Source organism: Ipomoea triloba, chromosome 15 (genome assembly GCF_003576645.1).
Source record: "Ipomoea triloba cultivar NCNSP0323 chromosome 15, ASM357664v1".
Lineage (NCBI taxonomy): Eukaryota > Viridiplantae > Streptophyta > Magnoliopsida > Solanales > Convolvulaceae > Ipomoea > Ipomoea triloba.
Window position 1 is genome coordinate 10,485,138 of NC_044930.1, and position 17,589 is coordinate 10,502,726.

General features: G+C 35.3%; 1 protein-coding gene across 1 annotated transcript; it reads right to left on the minus strand.

Annotated features, from left to right (window-relative positions):
* Positions 1-7,554: 7,554 nt before the first annotated feature.
* Positions 7,555-10,860, minus strand: LOC116007005 (protein AUXIN RESPONSE 4). Its single transcript, XM_031247559.1, has 2 exons — positions 9,539-10,860; positions 7,555-8,091 (listed from the first exon to the last, which is right to left on the minus strand). Exons 1-2 carry the CDS (start codon positions 10,736-10,738, stop codon positions 7,837-7,839), a joined length of 1,455 nt encoding a protein of 484 aa, XP_031103419.1. The 5' UTR covers positions 10,739-10,860; the 3' UTR covers positions 7,555-7,836.
* Between the last annotated feature and the right edge of the window lie 6,729 nt (positions 10,861-17,589).

Below are 17,589 nucleotides of genomic sequence, written 5' to 3' on the forward strand. Positions count from 1 at the left end.
ATATATATATATATATATATATATATATATATATATATATATATATATATATATATATATATATATATCGCAGGAACTTTGGTACCTGCAAGTATTATATTGATGATTTTTCATACCAAATGAAAAAAATACATTTAGTAGAACATATATTAAAACAATTAGAAGACAATTTCTACTCATGTTGTCATATGCAATGACTAACAACAAAAGTCAATGACAAATACGGTCGAATGTTGGATTGCTATTAAAGAAGTCCATCTTTGTTCATTGTCAATTATATGTGGCTACATCAAGAATAAGTCACCCCGGCCTCAAAATATTACTTTGTGATGAATAAAAAATTAATTGTACTTCTACTACTAATGTAATATACAAAGAGGTTTTTAATAATTTTTAATTTAGTCTTTCTTTTAATAATATTATTATCCTTCTTTTTTTTTTTTGGATTGTACAACAATACTTTATTTTTATTAATATAATATTTTCCCCGTGCATTGCACAGGAACAACAATAACTAGTATTATATTTTTTTTTTAGTACTACTGAAGCACAAAGAGTCAACAGTTGCCTCCACTGAGGCTCGAACTCACTCCCATCATCCATGTGAGAGTGTTAATCGGGACACCGGGTGCCACTAGACCACAAGGTCTTTGGCATAACTAGTATTATATATTTTTATTGTAAATTTGTATACTTATTTTACATCACTAATGAAGTAAATTATCTAGAATTATAGTTTTTTAGTGCTTTATTTCAGAATTAGTAGAGTAAAATATCTCGAACCTTAGTACTTCATGAATTATAATATATTTCTAAAGAAGGTATGTATAGATTAACTCTGTTTTTTTTAAGTGTAGAGATTAACCTTATTTCATGAATGTTTGATTTGTGGGCATATTTTATTTGTTGTGTATTTTTGTGTAACAGTTGGGCTGTATAATGTGTTAAGAGCTATAATTCTACCTAAACATGTCAAATTTTGGCTCTTTAGGTTATACTTTATTTATCCTTAGGGTTTTATTTGTGTAATTAACTTGGTTAATTTTTTTAAAGTGTTATAGTTAGACTTCTTAGAGTAAAATTTAGATTTCTTATAGTAAAATAATGATGTTTGCAAATAATATGTAATCGGATGAAAACTGTATAGCTTGGTATAAAAAAAAGTCTCTACATTGGATAAGCTAATTTATTTATTAACATTTTTAAAAAATACATTTAATTTTTTTTAAATTGTAAACATAGAGTTCTAAAATTATGAACATGGACCCGAGTCCACCTTGCAAGGTGGACCTAGCAAGGTTGTAACACCCCCATTTTTATACACCAAATTAAGATCAAATTTTGCTTAATTTTTTCTTTCTTAATAATTTAATAACAATATTGCGGAAGCTTTACAAACTTAATTGAATAGGGATGCTACCACCACACCTAATCCTTACTTGATTAGATGCAAGACTAACCTTAAACAAAATCCAAGAATAAATTCCTTAATTCACAAGTCTTTATTAAAATAACATAAACATTCCTCTATTACATAATTTTTTCTTAAGCCTGGATAGTCCTCGGAATCTCGGTCTACCGCACTCTCACAGCAAACCACATCAAACATTTCCTGCTACTCAAATAGAGATTTCAAAACACAACAAGAAAGTAAGGGGTTTGCAACACTTGCTAAGTAAGGGATTGCCTGCTCCTAAAGAAAACAATTTTTTTAGCAAATAACTATTTACTTTACTTTACCCCTTCTTTCAAAACTCGGATGCTCTGCACTTTTGCTCCAGAAAAAAAAAACAATTTATAGATATTAATATCAAAAAGCATAGGGGACTTTTCATAATATCATCACTTATAATATTTTCTTAAAAACTTTATTTTTGTGCCATACTTGCACACCACAAAATACATATGGAAGCACATCACATACACAATGGGACAGGGTCCTTTATACTTAGGCCCTAGTGAACAGCTCAAGCGAATGAAATTTTTTTTTTCTTTTAGGATGAAGTTGACGGCATATGGGGGAGAAGGAGGAAGAAGAAGATTAATTCTCCACTTCTAATTTTTTTTTTTTCGCTAAAAGGGGAGGAAAAAAAGGAGTAGAAGACATCCACTCATCCTCATCCAATCATCATTAAATATAATAATAAATATAATAAATTAGAAATTGTAACTCATGTAGCCTCCTAATCATATCCAATCACATTTAAATAATTTTTTTTTATGATTAATAGAAGAAAATGTATTGGATAGATACACATACATATATACATGTTTACATATATATACGTACACATAGTGTTCCATATATATAATAGTAATATATATACACACACTTACATATATATGTATGTAAAAATGTTTATATTTAAAAGTAATATATACATACGTATACTACATATATATATATAATATACATTACCAAAGTGCATAATTATATTTAATTATATAGTTTAATAACAATATTAATAATAGTAATCATAATAATAATCATACTAATAATTAATAATAATATTACTAGTAATGATGCTGATGAGAATAAGGTTTCATATGGACTTTTGAGGAATAAAGAATTGTGATAGCTTGAAGGTTAAGATCATAGTGTTTAATAGGAGAGGTATAGGGTTCAAATCTCACAGCGCACCACATGTTCGTAATGTAGTTGTGCAAGTAAATTGTACAATGTAGTCAATACTAGGTGCACATAGGGAAACACTTATAAGTGAAATTATTTACGAAAATGTCACTGGCGTCATTTTTTTTAAAATTGCATATGATTCGTTGATCTGGACACGTGGACGGCTGTGGAGCGTTCTCATTTTTTACTTGGGCGGTAGTTCGCACGAGAGTGCAACCCTATATATATATATATATATATATATAAGAAAAAAGAAAAATGGAAAGCCTAGTCTGCGTATTGCATCATCATTATTATCCAACATTCCTCATTTTTTAAACTTAAAATTAAGTTTTTTAAAAAAATGTGTTAAAAGTTTAACATATAAAAAAATCATTAAGCAATTTTAATTGAGATATTTTAAATAACACTCATATTGATTTTTTTTTTTCAATTTCTTAATTAAGCTACACTTAAATTAAGTTTTACTTGCATGCATGTTTGAAAAAATCGCTAAGCGCTCTTCGGGCGCTCGTGAAATTTTTTATTTTATTTTTTATTTTTAAAAGTTTGTTTAAATTGTTTTATTTTTTAAGACTAATAATTATAAACTATTTGATAGTTAATACTAAAATATTAAATATTAACCTAAAAACATCTAGAGTTTGAACAATTTAGCGTTATTTCACACAAAACGATGTCGTTTTGAGTGAAATAACTCATTTAAAAGAAAAAAGAACAACAACTAATCGACCGACTAGGCAGCCTAGTCGGTGCCTATGAGGCCTAGCTGGCGCCTAGGAAGCCTAGGCGATTAGCGCCTAAGCGTCCTAGGCGGCTGCCCCTGCCTAGCCAGTCAACCGCTTATAGACCACCAATTATGGTGATACGCTAGGCGGCTAGCGCTTAGGCGCTGATTAATTGGGGCCTATGCGAGATTTTTGCAACACTGCTTGCATGTTTATTAAGTCACTGCTACAAATTCATCATTGTAAATTTATTAAGTTATTATAAGGTCTATAAGATTTTCCTTTCTCTAATTTACAAAGTATATTCTCCTAAATTTTACAATTTTCATTCACACATTGACAATTACTCGTATTTAAACTTGACAATATAAATGCTTCTAACAACCATTACAACTAGTGGCACTCGGTGTCCCGGTTTACACTCTCACATGAATTATGGGAGTGGGTTCGAGTCTCAGTGGAAACAACTGTTGAGATACTACATTATAAAGTCAGTAGTACTCAAAAAAACAACCATTAAAACTAAGGTATTTTTTTAATGATGATGAAATAAGCTATAAAAATATTATAATTGGCACTATTTACTACAAAAATTCTCCTTCTATGATCAAAAAGAAAAAGATATACACGTTCACCTTCAATATTATTTATTTAATCACAATATAATATTTATAATAAATTAATATAATCAGAATAAGTTAATTATAAATATATTTGAGTATCGTTTAGGAGTTGTCATATGTATCTATATGAGTTTATGAAATATTATATTCCTTACATTTTTACTTTTTTTTTTAATAATTTTTTTTATAGAAATTTACGTTAAGAATGTCAATTGTACCCGTACTCGACGGGGAACCCGGTTCCCCGCCCCTACAGGGACGGGGACAAAAATAGGGGATCGGGGTTGGGGCAATTTTCAATTCCCCGCCTGTAGCGGGGGCGGGGATGGGAGTACTCTCCCCACCACGTCCCCGTCCCCGATATATATATATATATATATATATATAGCCACACAACACACACATATGTATTACTTTGTATATAATATATACTCCGTATAATTTTAGAAGCATTCTTGTCATTGTATGTCATGCATATTTAGGTAACATATTTAATTGTAAAATATTGAATACTACTTTAAGTTGGAGATGAATATATATGCGTTATTTATTTAAATATTTTTAATGTTAAATTTTTAAATTTTTTTATAACTTATAAATGGAGTGGGAATTTCCCGTCCCCGAATAATCCCCGTGAAGATGGGGATGGGAGGATTTTTCCTTCCCCAACGAGGACGAGGACGAGGACGAGGACGGGGACGGGGAATGGAGAAGAAAGTTGGGGGCGGGGATGGGTGGTATTGGGGTATGTCCCCCACCCCGTTGACATTTTCTTGGGCGTAATTAACGTCTCCAAAAAGTTTGGCTAATGCAGTAATGCTAATCTTCACCAAATTGATTGTTGAAATCTAATGAAAACCTATACTTCAAATCCTCTGCAAATTGTTTTTTTTTTTTTTTGTTTTGTGGTTTTGGTGTAACAATTTTCATACGTAATTAATTATTTTTAAAGGACATTTAGTTCAAGTTATATAAGATAACTAAGGTAATGTGAGGATGACCATTATATAATAACGTAATAACTTTATTCGATTCAAGTAATATTACATTATTGTGACATTAAATTTTAGATTTATATCAAGATAATGTACTTGTGATCCCGGCATTTTCCACCTTAGCTCTTAGGTATTGTAAGGCTACCTTAATTATGTGATATGATTTTTTTTTAATCTTTACCTTTTAAAAAACAATATATGTACACTTATTTGTGTGTGTATATATAATATTTATATTTATATAATTAGTTATATGTATTATGTATATGGTGGAGAAAATTAAGATGGATTGTCCAAATTAATTAACTCAAAACAAAGATTAAGGATGGATTAGGATAAAAAGATCAAAGGAATGCTCGAATTGAATATTTAGTGCATGTGTACTTGTGTAGTACAATGATTGAGTGTTTGTAAAAAATAAAAGAATGTTCTAAATTAGAGAAGACCCCAAGGTCTATCCAATGACTTTCAAAGATGGCTCAAGTGTAATGGGCAACATCCGTGCAAATCGGGTGCTTGTGATGGCTTTGTTTGACCTCGTACTTCCATGCGACAGTCTAAGTCCATTGTGGTCAACCCGACCAAGGCTGACCTTGATGTCAGCCCTAGATTGCTCTTAGGCTATTCTTATTCCTGTCAAAAATTGGTCACATTTTCATATTACACAATTTACAAATCATTTACTATTTACATTACATCCATGTAAATTCAATCTATTATTAAAAGTGGACCTCAATATCACATCACTTTAAAACATTAATAAATAAATAAAATAAAAAAGAAAAGAAAACAACATAAAGTAAATAAGCAAAACAAAAAAAGTACAAAAGCTGCCACAGCTTTTGTTGCTGCTGCTGCGGCAGCTTTTTACAGATTGTAAATTTGCATATCCACCTCGTCATTAGGCTAACCCCAATAGTTAAACTTTGGTGTAGTTTTTGAGGAGTGTGATTAGGAAAGAGAAAATGAGGTGGAGGAAAAAAAGAAAATTAAAAAATAAAACAAAGGATAAAACTAAAAAAAAAATTAATAATAATGACAGTATTTACGCGCCCGCTGGGCGCCCAATTTGGCTTAAACGCGCGCATTTCTTTTGCTTTGTAAATAGGAATGGGACCCGCATCTCTGCAAAATCTCCATTCTTGCAGGGCACCCTCACTTTTCCTCTCTCTCCATTCTCACTCATCCAACTCATCAAATTTTTCTTAAGTTTTGTGCCAACATTCACTATTGGTGAAGGCCTTAAGCTTCGACAACTTTGTACAAAGGCTACCATATAATTGCCTCCCTCGGCTTGGGCTTGTACACTAGGCTTAGCTTCTTGAGTTGAGTCCAATACTTCCATAAACTCACATATATGTATATTTATTTGCATCTTTATATATTAATTTATATGATTATTTCATTGTTTATTAGTGTGTAATTGTGTATATTTATCTATACATACTAATAAAATGCTATTCGCTTTTTGTCTATAGAAAGTTCAATGATTTTCATTTGTATCTTAAACTTTTATTGCTGTGCTTTATTCTTTATTTTTAACTTTATCCTCATCGACTTAATTCTTGTATTACGGTGCTTGGAATTAGTATAGATTGAAATTTTTTTGTTAGATTGATTTTTTTGTGCATATTATCCTGCTAGAACTATATGTAGCATGGGTATGCAAAATATGGTTTTTCCAATTTTAGTGCCACACCCTATCTGCCTTTGCATTAGCTGAGTGGGATCTTTTTGCTAAAGTTGCTTTGACTATGCTTGTGGGATGCTCATTTTTCATCAGTTAGACATGAATCATATAGCAGTGTCTATGAATAACTACAATTGACATGACAACTGCAATTGTGGTTTTTTTCATTTTGAGAAAAGATTTTTTTTAAATACCAATAAATAAGCTAATGAGTTAGCAAGACATGATTATGAATCTTACATTTTATTTTAATGCCACTAGATTACTAGTTTTACATTATTGTTAATGTCAATGACTTCTTATTGAGCTAAATCACGGTAACTTGTGGCTCAACATACAACCATACAGGGCCAAATGTCATTGCGCACAAGGGATCTGTCCACTTGGACATAATTTCCACACTATTGCTGTTGAGTTTTAAACCTTGGTCTCTTCTCTCAAATATTGTATACTAAACCACTAAGTTAAGCCTGTAAGGGCAATACTTCCTTAATGAAATAGACAACATTCAATATAAAAGGTATTTTTGTCTTTTGAATGTGGGTTCCTTTTCCCCCAAAATGCATTTGTAAAATCAATTTTGTTAACCAAACATACTACAGGGACTTCGTGGAAGTCAAATACTCAATCTATGCAACCTATTACTTTAGCATTCTCATAATTTAAAAGAACCATACCCTAATTGAAGGAAAAGAACCGTACTGTAAAAACTTCATATCAAATACAAAACTATCATAGCTTTAATGGTTGTAACTATACACACAAAACTATCATTATTTAAGCCGTGTTTACTTCAAATCTCCAATATCAAAGCTCAACTTTCAGATTTCTAAGGATTTGGGGTGACTTGCATTTCAAAAACTATTTGTGAAAAGATGAGGAAGAGGTTCAAATCCAAGCAATCATTTATGTTAATGGGAAAAGAAAATAATTGTTAGGCACCTCACAATAATCAGACTATCAGAGTGACCTCAAGAACTCAAAACACCAACTACAATCCTCTCTCCCAGTCTGCTATAGACCTTCACTTTTCAAGCAAAATCACAGTTCTTGTACAACAAGTGGTCATAAAAAGAGCAAAAACCAAAAGTATCAGTACTCAGGTATCAGTCTTAGTTTGGCTTCCAAGAACAATCAGAGTCTACTTCCGATAAGTTGAAGCGAATCACATACCCCATCCATGTCCAAGCCCATAGGCATCCATATATCCAGCATGGGCGTTACCATGACCATGGCCATCGTGGTGCTCGTGGCCATGACCGTGGTGGTGGTGGTGATGGTCATGACCAGAGTTTTGTGCTTCGTTCAACATCTTTTGAATATGCTCAGGTACCTGTTCTTCCTCGGACTGTTTAATGGATTTGGGTAAGGGGGAAACGAAATGGTAAATGCTTTCAGCTATCTCGTCAGCACTGTGTTCCTGGAATCAGTGAGGAACACTTCAGTTGTATCGGATAATAAATAATTAAATACATATAGTATCTCTCTGCTGAGATGATAAAACAAAATTAGCTCTTCAAATATCTCTATTGCTTAGACTAAAGAATTAGAGACCAAGAACACTCAATAGATCATACAGTGATTAGTATGGGCATGTTTTTAGAATCGTTCGAGATAAATTTGCTTGATACATAGGCAATCTTCTCTTACACAACTTTCTCGGCATATCAATGTAAAATACATTACATGACTAATGATCTACAGGTATAGGTTGACATATGAGCCCCTCATATCATGATTTCACCTAAATGCTCTCAGAAGACCACAGTAAACGAACGTACAAAGTATTGCATGTGTGCAGCATAGAAGCTTTTATCAAATTTGAACTCCTAAGCAAACCTTTTTAACTTAACAGATATGCATTGATCTCTTGATTTATTACTAATAAAATATCTAAAGGTTTGCATTTTCCAAGCTATTCAGGGTTGGCAAATATGAATAATTTCTGAAACAAAACAGTACTAGAGACACTGCATGACTCCATATATTCAGGGATTCAGAACGTATCCTGAGGTCCAAGACCTTAGAAACCAACAGGTTGGAAGATTTGTTTGCAAAAATAGAATTTAGTATCTAAAAGAAATCAAACAACCTATTATGTTTTCTTCCAATCATATGAGCTTGATTCTTCACATGCACTTCATGATTCATGCAATGTGCATAAAAATTAGGTGTGACTAATACCTACAGTCAAATCCAAAAGCAAACCTTTGGACAGTTAGGAATAAGACCAGGTTTAGCTGTTTAGGAGAGTTCAGATTATATCCCCGAACCAAATTCCGTTGTGTGGGAAAAAAAAGTAAAGCCCGAACACTGCATGGAAGACTTCCCTTGCAGAGTCTACTCTTCCAGCTATTATGTATAAATTTAAGAATTTGTGGTTTAGAATTTTTAAAGTTGTATTTGGATGCAACAATCAACATTAGAACAAATTATGGAATAACATATGTGATAAGGCGGAACTTACTAACATATACGATATGACATACTTATGGCATACTTGGTGCAGACTCGAACAAATATATTTCCCTAAAATTACTGCCTTGAAATCTATAGAAAGAAGGCAGCAGGGCAGACATTGTAGAATATGAACACCTCAACTTCAAGATGTCTTCCTAACCTACCTTATATGTTAAGAGTGGCAATTTATAAAGAGCAGGGTTCAACCTCAATCTATGAATTATTACTTGTTTCCTAAATAGCTTTGTCTTTCTGATAAACCAAATTTAACTAATTTTTAAGTTTTTACAGTTACATATCAGGAAACACATTATATAAAGTCGTTTTGTTGGCAACTACATACAAAATTCACAGTGCAATATCATCAGTTGATGCAATTATATGGAAAGTAGATAATTGATCATCACCTGGGGCCACCTTCCACCAGAATGAGTTACAAATTTTGCCCGGGGAAGTGAAGCAGCAACACGCTGCCCATTTTCACTCCATTCTTTTGACAAGCCAGTAGACCAAATTACTTGCATTGGCAGTGCCTTGACCCCATCAGAAGCACTCCATTCGGCCAAATCGAGACTATAATTTAGCCTCTTCCCCATCCCAACAACGGCTCTCCTGCCGTCCCTTCCTGCCAAAAGAATCCTATGTGCCTCAGCATCTGACTTACTCACTGATTCACAACAATACTTTTCGAGGAGTCTCTTGAACAAGAATCCAGAATGCAAAACAGCCTCCCTGATTACTGGCACTCCTAAAGCCCACAATGGCAATGCTGTTGCAATTGGTTCACTATCAAGAATGGTGACACTCCTTAAGATTCCCGGGTTCTCGGAAACCCAATTGGCACTCAAACTCAAAGCTGAATCATGGAGTACCAAATCCACAGGTGCCAATCCCATTGCTTCAATCACTTGCCCCAACACCCTTCCCATCTCTTCAGGATCCAACTCTATGGCCTTAACTCTCTTCTTTTTTGGAACTTCACTTTCCTCATAGTTCACATACCCCTTCTCAACCAGCTGATCAAACCCCCAAAACAGGCCCTTTTCCCTAATCTCATTGTACACATCCCAAAGGCTCACTACCCCCCCTCCATCCCCACTCTCTTCCTCCACAACCACAGACTTATCTGAAAATCCCGAACCGGGCAGATCGATCGCAACGGCATGAACCCCTTTCTGACCTAACGACTTAACAATTTTCTGAAAGGCAAAAGTGCTACACCCAAGCCCATGGACGATGAGAACATGGTCTGATGACTTAATGGGCCCTTCTTGGATCGAAAAGACTTCAACTTGGGGATGATTGGGCGCAGTCTGGACCTTGATGGTGCGGCCATTTGAATAGTGGCGGCGCAGATTGGGAGGCAGGCTGAGGAACCAGGCCTTGGGGTCTTTTGGAGAGAAAGAGGAGAGAAAGATGAAGAACAGAGTGACGAGAGAGACTAGAACGGTGAAATAGAACCAGAATTGAAATGGATTGGCTGTATTCTTGGTGGTGGGGGAGGTCCGGGTAGATGGAGGTGGAGGAGTGCGGGGTTTAGGGGGTGGTGAAGTGCGGCGTTTAGGTGGTGGGGTGGGTGGATCTGGTTCTTCAGTTATGATCGCCATTGTAGTAGTGATGATTGCTCGAGTGTATTGGCATGAGCTCTGATCAAGACTAGAGGTGAAGGAGACTCGCAACGGGTATAATACTATAATGATTCCTGGGATGAAGGCCTGCACTTGAAAAAGGCAAAAAGCTGCTTTTGAGACGTTTAGGACTGGTGATGGTTTTTTTTTGTTTTGTTTTGTTTTTGTTTTTGTTTTTTTTTTTTTAAATATTATTGACTCTATTATAGGATAATATCTGTTTTATAATTTTCTATTTATTATAATTTAAAAAGTCAATATCCCAAAGTTTAATATTATGGTATATTTGGAAAGCATGAAAATATTTTTTTGAAAAATGAGTCATTTTCCGAGAAAATTATTTCATTTTCAGTGTTGGATGTATTCTGAAAAACTGTATCTTTGTGTGTTTGGTTCATTTTTTAGAAAATGGGTAGAATTATATAATTAAACATTTTAATTATTTATTTAAAATATAAAAATTATATAAAATAATAATATTTATTATAAAAGAAAAAAAAAAGAGCAAGGTTCCGGCTCTGGTTTCTGCCGGAAACCAGAGTGGTCCAGAATTGTTCTGGAAAATGACTTCTGAAATTTTTCTCCATAAGTTGTTTTCTAGAAAAATTGACTTATTTTCATTGATCAACGGAAAATGGTTGCATTTTTCGGACGTTGCCAACCACCGAAAGCCCAAAAAATGATTCTAGAAACCATTTTTCGAGTTACCAAACACACCCTTAATCTTTCCTCAAGGAGAGACATAGAAGTGTCATCCACACGAATGTTTGGTTTAAGTTATATAACTTAACCAAGATGATGTGAACTTTGGAATGTCACATTATCATGCTTGGTTCAAATTAGAGCAAATATCCATTTTGGTCCCACGACTATTGTTTTAGTACTGTTATAAGATAAAATAGCATCAGTAGTGTTAGAGTACTATTCTCCTTGAGCATTGTGTAATATTGAGCTATGTGCATCCTTGAGCTTTGTATAGTCTTGGGCAGCTCAGTATTGGGCAGTTCAGTCCAGATTTTTCCCTTTCCCTTTGCCTATATACATGTTGTACACAGATCAGATTATATAGAGTGAAATATTACATTGAATATACCATTTTGTGAGCTTGTCAACATGGTATCAGAGCCATAAGAAACTCTTGAAGTTCCTTCCTCCAGCTTCTTCCTTCTTCCTCCTCCCTACTGCAGAAGCAGTTTTCTTTCACTGCCAAGGAAATTTGTTTTTTCTTCCTCTTCTTCCTTGCTCCACTGTCATCACCACCCATTCAGAAAGGTTCGCCGGCGTCAGGCGACCACGATTGGAAAATTTGGGAGCAGTCCGGCCAGCGCGTGAAGCTCATGCGCCACCCACACCTTCGGACACCGCCCCCACGCGCCGGCGCGTGCGGCGTCTCCAGCGGCCGGAAAAATTTCTACCTGGCAACTCCAGTGTTGCCCAAGCCCTGCGACTTCATATCTGGACTTGGTTTGGACCACTGTCGCTTCGGTAATATTTGCTCTAGTCAGGTTCTTTCGTATCTCCTCAGGCGTCATATTTTGGGCATTTTCATCTCTATTTCTGATCTGGTTCTGTGGGTATGGCTGAAAATAAGTCTCTTGTCATATTTGATATTGTTCCTATGACTTCCAAAATCACAAACAGTAAACTTACTGATTCTAATTACTTGGAGTGGAGTCAGGTTATTAAACTTTATCTTACTAGTTTGGGAAAAGAGGAACACCTAACTAAAACTGTGACTAAACAAGATAATACTTGGGTACGGGATGATGCACGCTTATTTTTACAAATTCGGAATTCTATTGATGATAGTATTATTGGCTTCATCAGTCATTGTGAAACTGTTAAAGACCTCATAGATTATTTAGAATACTTGTATTCTGGGAAAGGGAATATCACCCGTATCTATGATGTCTGTAAGTCCTTTTATCGTGCAGAGAAACAAAATTTGTCCCTCACTACATATTTTATGGAATTTAAGAGAACATATGAAACACTCAATAAGCTTATGCCATTTACTGCTGATATCAAAGAACAACAAAAACAACGAGAATAAATGGCAGTTATGAGCTTTTTGGCAGGACTTCCCTCTGAAGTTGACACTGCTAGGTCTTCTATTCTCAGTCACTCTGAAATTCCTACCCTGGTTGACGTCCTCCCACGGCTTATTCGATCAGAGCACTCACAACCAAGTATCCTTGGTATTCCACCAAGCAGTGCTCTTGTTAGTTGTCATCCGAACAAAGGTAATTTCCAAGGGCACACCTCCTGTGGTATCGTGTGCCATTATTGCCATAGGCCTGGACACTTGAAGAGGGACTGCAGGAAATGGTTGAAGGATAGGGGAAACTCATTTGCCAATGTTGCATCCACACCTAAGACACCTTCCAAAACGATTATGGTTTCTACTGATGAGTTTGCCAAGTTTTCTCAATATCGGGAATCTCTAAAACATTCATCCTCTTTGGTCACTACTGTTGCTGACTCAGGTAACACCACCACATTCCTTCTCTCCTCTTCATCCAAGTGGGTCATAGACTCTAGTGCCACAAATCATATGACAGGTAACTCTAGTCTATTTTCCACATTTTCTTCCTGTTCCCATAATTCACCTATTGTTACCTTAGCAGATGGATCCACCTCCTATGTACTTGGGTCTGGAACTATTACACCAATCCCCTCGCTTCCCTTAACCTCTGCTTTACACTTGCCTAATTTTTCATTCAATTTAATTTCAGTCAGCCAACTTACCCATACCTTAAACTATTTTGTTACGTTCTTTCCTGATCATTGTTTGTTTCATGATCTTATGACGAAGAGGGTTATTGGTAAGGGGCTCTACATCCTTGACACCACAAAACTATAGTCCATTGCTTGTTCCGCTGCTGTCACTCCTAATCTAGCTCATTGTCGTTTGGGGCATCCTTCCCTTCCACTGTTGAAGAAATTGTGTCCACAATTTCAAAATATGTCTTCTTTACATTGTGAGTCGTGTGAATTTTCTAAACATCATCGTGTGCATTTAAGTCCTAGAGTTCACAAACGAGCAACTGCTCTTTTTGATTTAGTGCATTATGATATTTGGGGCCCATGTTCAATAACATCTAAACTTGGTTTTAAGTATTTTGTTACATTTGTTGATGATTTTTCTCAAATGACATGGTTATATCTAATGAAGTGTCGTTCTGAATTATCTGTTTTGTGGTTTTGTGTTGAAATTGAAACTCAATTTGGGACTCGTGTCAAAATCTTGCGCAGTGGCAATGCTACTGAATATTTCTCATCTCCCTTCACCTCATATATGCTTTAGAAATGTATGCTTCATCAGTCTTCCTGTGTTGACACACCTTCCCAAAATGGGGTGGTTGAACGCAAAAATCAGCATTTGCTTGAAACTACAAGAGCCTTAATGTTTCAACGCAAGGTTTCCAAGCAGTTTTGGGCTGATGCTGTTTCCACTGCATGTTTTTTTATCAATCGCATACCTTATGTTGTGTTGAATGGGAAAACACCTTACCATATTTTGTATCCATCTAAATCTTTGTTTTCAGTTGACCCACGTATATTTGGTTGTGTGTGTTTTGTTCGGGATATTCATCCCAATATCACCAAGTTAGATCCAAAATCTTTAAAATGTGTATTCCTTGGTTATTACTGTGTGCAAAAAGGATACAAGTGTTACTCTCCTGAACTTGGTCAATATCTTGTTTCCATCAATGTCACTTTCATGAGGATGTTCCGTTCTTTCCTTTTTCTCCGAATGATATCTATCAAGAAGACAGGGATGACATCTTGATGTACACCGTCACGTCCTATGTCCCCAACTCTACTCCTGCTGTCACTACCTCTGTTCCTACTTCTCCTGTCTTACAAGTGTATTCTCGTCGACCCCGTACTGACACAACTGCTCTAGTTCTGCCTCTTGCTTCCTCCCTGACTCGGTGCCAGCTCAATGCCCCGAAACCACCTCTTTGTCTTTTGATCTAACCTTGGATGGTGATGGTCCAATTGCTCTTCGGAAAGGTAAACACAGTTGTACTTATCCTATATCCTCTCTTGTATCATATGATCGGATATCCTCCGCATCTTGTTCCTTTATTGCTTCCCTTGATTCTAAATCTACTGCTAAAACCGTTAAGAAGCCTTATCCCATCATGGGTGGCGCCAAGCTATGATTGAAGAGATGAATGCTCTGGATCAAAATGGTACTTGGGAATTGGTTGCTATGCCTGCAGGTAAAAGACCTATTGGGTGTAAATGGGTGTGTACTATAAAGGTCAATTCCAATGGATCCGTTGCTCGGTTGAAAGCTCGTCTTGTGGCTAAAGGATATGCCCAAACTTATGGAATTGATTATTCTAACACATTTTCTCCTGTTGCTAAGCTTACTTCTGTCAGGATACTCATCTCAATGGCGGCTATTCATGATTGGCATCTACATCAGCTTGATATTAAGAAAGCATTTCTGCATGGAGATCTTAATGAAGAGGTTTACATGGAGCAACCTCCTGGGTTTGTTGCTCAGGGAGAGTTTGGGAAAGTATGCAGACTTCGTCGATCATTATATGGGCAAAACAAAGTCCACGTGCATGGTTTGGGAAATTTAGCCAAGCTGTTGAAAGGTTTGGGATGGTGAAAGGAAAATTGGATCGCTCTATGTTTTACAAGTGGTCCAAAACTAGCATTATCTGACTAGTGGTCTATGTGGATGACATTGTCATTACAGGAAGTGACATCGAAGGGATTTCATCTCTTAAGTTATTTCTTCATAGTCAAATTCAAACAAAAGACTTGGGACCACTGAAGGATTTTCTGGGTATTGAAGTTATGAGGAGTAAAATAGGTATACTACTATCTCAACGAAAATATGTACTTGACTTACTCTCTGAAACAGGAAAACTGGGTGCTAAACCATACACTACTCCAATGATACCAAACATATAACTGTCAAATGAAGGGGAATTGTTTGAAGATCCTGAAAGGTACAGAAGATTAGTTGGGAAGCTAAACTACTTGACAGGAACTCGTCCAGATATTGCATACCCAGTTAGTGTATTGAGCCAGTACATGACATCTCCGATTATTGATCACTGGGCAGCTGTTGAACATATCTTGTGTTACTTAAAAGGAACACCAGGACATGGAATTCTTTATAAGAATCATGGTCACACAAAGATTGAGTGTTTCTCTGATGCTGATTGGGCAGGATCCAAAGAAGATCGTAGATCAGCAACTGGATATTGTATTCTCTTTGGAGGAAATCTGGTTTCATGGAAGAGTAAGAAGCAGAATGTGGTTTCTCGTTCTAGCGCAGAGTCTGAATATAGAACAATGGCATAGTCAACATGTGAAGTAATGTGGATAAACAACCTCTTAAATGAGTCTGATTTCAAAGCTTTGATTCCTGCAAAGTTATGGTGTGATAATCAAGCAGCTCTTCACATTGCATCAAACCCAATATTTCATGAACAAACTAAGCATATACAGATTGACTGCCACTTTGTTCGTGAAAAGATACAACAGGTGTTAATCTCCACCGGATTTGTGAAGACTGGATAACAACTCCGGGATCTACTCACAAAGGCCCTAACTGGGACCCGAGTTAGTTATTTGTGTAACAAGTTGGGCGTGATTAACATCTACGCTCCAACTTGACATAAATAACATAACATATAAGAAATAAAATAATATACTGAGTATATAATTATTCTAATAAAAAATGACTAAATTTAGATTGTCATTTATAATTCTATGACTAAAAATAGAATTAACTCTTTTATGTTGTGTTATTATATATATCATATTTAATTATTTTATGAAGTTATAAAATGCATAAACATATTTTAAAGGTATTAAAGAATAAAAAAAAAATCAGTATGACATAAAAAATAACCTATAAACCAAACATGTTTATATTACATACCTCAGTTTTAACCAAATATAGGAATGTAACATTCCTAGTAATTAACATTCTATGAACCAAATGTCCTTAGATATAAATAAAGGAAATTGGTAGTTAGACTCCCAAGCTTTACTCTCACTCTTAAATTCTTGAGCTAGACATTTCTCTTAGAACTCACATAATAACAATAGCTTATCATTATATGTCATATCATAGTAAAAGTGAAAAACTAAAATTTGAGAGTACATGTAGTAGAATTCATAAATAAATTATAAGTTTTGTTTAGCAAATAAATAAGAATTTAAAATAAATGACAAAGGTCTTATGGTCAAGCGGCATAGCTGTGGCCCTCCTAAGTGAGAGGTCACACGTTTGATCCCCAGTGAGGGCATTAACTCGTGCTTTAGTAGGAACAGTTTAGTAGGAACAGATACTTATTACATTAATGGTTAAAAAAATCGCTAGGCGCTCGGGGGACGCCTAGGCGCCCGTGTATTTTTATTTTATTTTTTAAAAAATTTGTTTAAGTATTTTTTATTTTTTAAAGACTAATAATTATAAATTATATAATACTTTAATAGTTAATACTAAAATATTAAATACTAACCCAAAAAATATCTAAAGTTTGTATCATATAAAATTATTTCGCTCAAAACGATGTTGTTTTGAGTGAAATAACACATTTAAAAAAAAAACAATAGTTAATCGATCGACTAGAAGGCCTAGTCGGTCTAGTCGAGGCCTAGGCGGTCAGCGCCTAAGCGGTGGTTTGGCGGCCTAGGCGGAGCTTAGGCGGCCTAGGTGGTCGCTTAGCCGGCCAGCCGCCTAGACCACCATTTAATGTGATACGCTAGGCAGTCGACCAGCGCCTAGCGCTTAGGCGGGGATTAATCGGCGCCTAGGCGGGATTTTTGCAACACTGATCATTAAA

Coding starts and splice junctions, on each gene's coding strand:
- LOC116007005 (XM_031247559.1), bottom strand. CDS start 10,738: ATGGCGATCATAACTGAAGAACCAGATCCACCCACCCCACCACCTAAA. Junction 8,092..9,538: donor CTGGTGGAAGGTGGCCCCAG/GTGATGATCAAT, acceptor CACTGATTCCAG/GAACACAGTGCTGACGAGAT.